This window comes from Magnolia sinica, chromosome 2 (genome assembly GCF_029962835.1).
Source record: "Magnolia sinica isolate HGM2019 chromosome 2, MsV1, whole genome shotgun sequence".
NCBI lineage: Eukaryota > Viridiplantae > Streptophyta > Magnoliopsida > Magnoliales > Magnoliaceae > Magnolia > Magnolia sinica.
This window is the reverse complement of record NC_080574.1, coordinates 127,014,333-127,019,212: the sequence shown is the minus strand read 5'-3', so window position 1 is coordinate 127,019,212 and position 4,880 is coordinate 127,014,333. Positions and strand designations below refer to the sequence as shown.

The 4,880-nt window shown below is 46.3% G+C and overlaps 1 protein-coding gene across 1 annotated transcript; it reads right to left on the bottom strand.

Moving 5' to 3' along the window:
- Nucleotides 1–2,143: 2,143 nt before the first annotated feature.
- LOC131237584 (protein PAL OF QUIRKY-like) lies at nt 2,144–4,596 on the bottom strand. The gene is made up of 2 exons (XM_058235430.1): nt 3,403–4,596; nt 2,144–3,322 (listed from the first exon to the last, which is right to left on the bottom strand). Exons 1-2 carry the CDS (start codon nt 4,497–4,499, stop codon nt 2,437–2,439), a joined length of 1,983 nt encoding a protein of 660 aa, XP_058091413.1. The 5' UTR covers nt 4,500–4,596; the 3' UTR covers nt 2,144–2,436.
- Between the last annotated feature and the right edge of the window lie 284 nt (nt 4,597–4,880).

The window sequence follows — 4,880 nt, the reverse complement described above, 5'->3', positions numbered from 1 at the left end:
CAACAAGAATCAATGTCAACGCCTCTCATGCATTGCCTCTCATGACAAATGCATTTAAATTAAAGACAAACAAGGCCATTTGATTTGAAAGGAATTCTATGATCAGGAGCCAAACGAGAAATCTTATGGGACAATCCTACCCTTTCAAACCAGGGGCCCAGTATGAAGTGTCTGCAAATGGACCCTTACAAAGACAAGTATGGCAATACGGGCTGATAAGCGATGAGCGGCTTGGATACTAAACCTTGAAGGCCTCTGGGTCATGGCCATCCACAGTTGCATTAGACCAACCCTTTTGCATGTACACATATCGTCCATTCAAGGATCATAAAATTCCCTCTGATTTAAGGAGAATATGTGATCCTAGCATGGAGGATATGCACCCAGACCAGTGATCTTCTGGACCCATTCCCCAACAATCCAAACCCTTCAAACAGTCTATGTAAATAGACTGTTAAGAAAAAAATGCAGCAACAATTAAAAAAAGAAAAAAAAAACAAAGAAAAGAAAAGAAAAGAAAAGAAAAGAAAAGAAGGAAAGGCACTCCTTCAAACTGGGTTTTTTTTTTCTTTGGGAACCCCCTTCCATGTTGGCCCCATCAGATTAATGGTGTGGATCAACCAGCAATGGGCTCCACTTGTATAAACCCAAAGCTCAAAGACTCCTTGGGGATCAATAATACTTACCTCTTGAAATAAGTAAATGATGAACATGCACTAATCAATAAACCCAAGTGAGATCCCAGATCTCACAACATCATCCTCTCCTCTCCTTAAACAAGCTCTCATACATTCACAATAATAAATAGACATCACATGCAAACATAAGCTTTTCATTCAAGTACTTCAACTCGACTATTATCCATAAAATAAAAAATCCCAGTTAGATCTCTTACTAAAATCATCTGAGAAGCACATGAGAAAATATATAAAAGGAGAATGTGTTTGGATGCATTATCGAATGGAATTGCAATAACTAGCCAAACAATTTTTGTGGGTGCTCCATGCATACCATTTTAATTGACCACGGCCCGCCCATCAACCTACATTGCTTGCTTGCCAGGGCCTGCATCTAATAGTTGGGCTGGGGTTGCAATACTGGGTGGCACCACGATGAGATGTGAGCCTTGGCCACAGTCAGTAACCAAGAGTAAAAGCAGAAGGCTGATTTCTGGTGGGCAGCTGATCCTAAAACTTCCACCAATCTACTATCTAAAAGCTAACCCCAAATTGCTAGTAAGGAAAGGCTAAATGATGGTGATGATGAATCTGATAAAGAGAAGATGACCAAATTGCAATTACCTTCCTCAGCACTTAAAACTGAGGGACTGAGCCATGGTTTTTAGATTCGGCAAATAGAATCGACTTGTTTGGTCAGAGTCAAGTTGTGATTCACCTCAGTAAGTAGGTGTATTGGCCCGATTCAAAAAGTCGGGGGTGGGGATGGCTGTGGCATTGAATCAGATTGGGTAGTACCAAATCCAAGTCATATCAGACTTAGTCCAAGTCTTATTGCAGTTAGGTTACTGTCAAGTGGGGCTTACAGGAATATAGTGACAATCAACTCATCATTGAGTTGGATGTGTCATGAGCTTGAGTTCTGCAGATCGATAGCTACAACAATTCTCATCCACCTAAACTGACATGTACTCAGACCTAAAAATGAAACCTAAAAAAGAAAAAGAAAAGAAGAAAAATGTAAGGAATGTAACAGGAATTTGACAGCTACTTCCTCAGTTTGAATACCAGGAAACTTCACTACAATTTGGTCATCTCCTCTTGATTAAACTGAGTGTTTGCAATTCAATTCACTTGCGCCCATTTCTATCATAGGCAACCCAAACCAATGCCAATAACCATCTACCATCCTACACACAAATGCTAGGTAAAAACCACAAAACCCAAGTGAGATCATACTACTTTTTCACAGAAAATACAAATTCCACTCGAGATTGAAATCAAGATCGATCAAGAGATCGAGAGATCATTGGATTCCCTACAGATATGATTAGTTCTTAAACCTCCTTCACATGAGAGAAAGTAGAATTCTTCATTTCTATCATAGACAACAAATACAAATATAACCAAAATAAAAACTACAAAAATTTCCAATACTCAAAACTTCCGTATCATCAGGATGTGTATAATTCAAATCTTTCTGTATATTTATTCAATAGACCAAACACACAGCATTTTCCAACAAAAACAGTACTATAACCTATGACCATCCTTCACATTACAACAATGACAATGACATACATAGGAGAGAAGAAGAAGAAGACCCAGTTCCTTATTCCTATCATAAAGTCTGAAAAACCAATAACAATAACCAAACACAGAAGAAAATGCAAAGCAGTAGTATATCAAGTAAGATTTTCATTCACCGGACACCTCGTCAAAATTGTTTGCAGTTTAGAACGAGCCCAAGCCAAACAACTTACAGTGGTTGCGAGGTTCTGTTCTGCTTAGCTTCTGCAGTCGCTGCAGGTGGTGACAGCACTGCAGCCTCTGAGATCATCGCCCCTGAGCTAACAGTCTGATATTGGGGCGCCAGTGTGGCGGGCGGTGCCTGAGTATAGTATATTTGGGCATGCAACTGGTCAGCATATTCATACGGGAAATTAGCAGCGGACTGCGATGGATGGTGCATCTGGTGGTATCCCATGTATTGCTGCTGCTGATCAGACATGTGTACAAGCGGTGCTGCTGCAGTCGGGAGCGGTTGAGGAGCAGCTGCTGCAGCTGTTCGGTATAAATTCGCAGTCAATTCAGGTTTTGGGGGCTGAGCAGATCGTGCCGGGTAGATGGGCGCGGACTCTTTGTACGATGGAGGGATGATGCCGGGATTTGCAAGTGGGGCCGGCTTACTAGAAGCGATGGAAGATCCATCAGCCAAATTTGACTGCAGGGCTAAATTGTAAGGTTGGTTTTGCCCGACAGGCATGAAGTACATCGGATACTGCTGATCCATCCGATGTTGTTGCTGTTGCTGCGCTTGTTGCTGCTGCTGGAGAGGCTGTGGCTGATGCATCGGATGCATCTGGTAGTAAGGAGAGATGGGCACTGGCCCCGTTGCGTGATGATGAATATAATGCGGGGTTGCATGAACGAATTGCTGCTGCTCTGGCTGCATAGGCGGCAATACATAACTTGGGTCTTGAACTTGAATCGGAACCCGGTAATTTGGATTGGACACTTCCCGTTTCGGATCTGGAACTGAGCTGATGGTTGCAGTAACAGCAGCCCTGTCTCGGGCCGCAACCGGATCTTGATAAAACACAGGTTTTGGGCGAGAAATCACACCAGGAATATTACTATTATCCCTATAAAAGAAAACCCAATTCATTGAGTTGCAAGAAAAAAACTTCCAAATGGATGAAAAACTGAGAAAATGAATCTGTACCTTGTAACTGTATCTGGCAGCATATCGGAGGTAGTCTGTTTCTGCTGTTGTAGCTGATGTTGCTGTTGCTGTTGCTGCTGCTGCTGTTGCTGCGGTGGCTGTGGTGGCTTTCGATTTGTTACGGGCACCCCCTGCTCCACTCTCTCATCATCTGAAAAGACCCGATTGAGGTTTTCATTCGATGGCGATATATTCATCAACGGCGCTCCAGTCGCCGCACCAGATACAGCCGCTGCTGCGCTCACATTCATCTGATTGAACTGCTCCTCAAGACCTGTCCTGGGCTCCTGCATCCGGACCCCAGATTCATCGACATGCACGCGAATTGGCGGCAAATTCGACAGGAAATGAGCAGAAGACGTCGACCCGAAAGACGACGATGCCGTCTCCAGCATCGGCGAATCGGGGGGATGGGTCTTGGCATCGGAGGCAGCCCCACCGCCGCCGCCGCCACCATTGCCGCCGGAATCATCCAATCCAAGCAAGCAATTCACGTCTGCGGAATCAGCCGATGCGGCGGAGAGTCCCCGTGGGATAACCCCAGCCCCATTCAGCGCATCGACGAACCAAGTCTCCGATTTGGAATCGTCGAGAAGCGATCCGATCGAGGATGCCGAGTCAGGCTTGCTGGGGAAGAGGAAGAGGCGGAGACGGGACGGCTTGTGGGCCGAGGCGGCGGTGGTGCGATCGTACTCATCGATCATGTTGTCGAGGTCCTCGTCGGTGGTGACGGAGATGAGGGAATCAAGGTCCTCGTTGGGGAGCTGGTACTTGAGGGAGAACGGACGGCCGTCGAGGAGGGTGGAGGAGAGCTTGGACGACAGAGATGAGAGGGAGAGGGTGGTCCGATCGACGACGACGATGCGGGTATCGCCACCGAGATAGCAGAGGGACTTGTCGTGAGGGCGGGGGACGATGTGACCGCCGTAGCTGCACATCAGGCGCAGTTTAGCAGAAGGGGTGGAGGATAAGGAAGGGAGGGAGGGATCGTCCCAGGAATCGGTGTTGCGCGAGCGAGGGGACGAGTCAAGCGAGTCGGCGTAGGCAAGTGCCGGAGGAATCGGTGGGGGAGGAGGTGCGGGAGCAGCGGCTTCCATGATCGCGAGGTGTACGGTACGGCGCTGCTGCTCCTTTGCTTCTTCTCCTCAGGAGGAGAGAAGGAGATGGAGAGAAAGAGAGGGGTTTGGGGTGGCAGTGGTGGGTTTTATCTGTCATGGAGAGAGGGCCGCATTCGTTTTTTAACCGGTTTGGTAGTCCGCCAGAGTACGAAGTATGTTCCTCTTTAGATTTGGAGACAGTGGGGCCCTGCTTTCCAGATTTGGAAGCTTCAAGTCGATGATATTAAACTGAAGATTGATCTGGACCTCTAATTCTGATGTATCAAATCCATATAAGAGGAGACCATCCTTTTTAGTGGTGATCCAAGATGTTGGTCTGATCAATGGGGTCCACTTTGGATGGGGTTTGCCAAAATAATG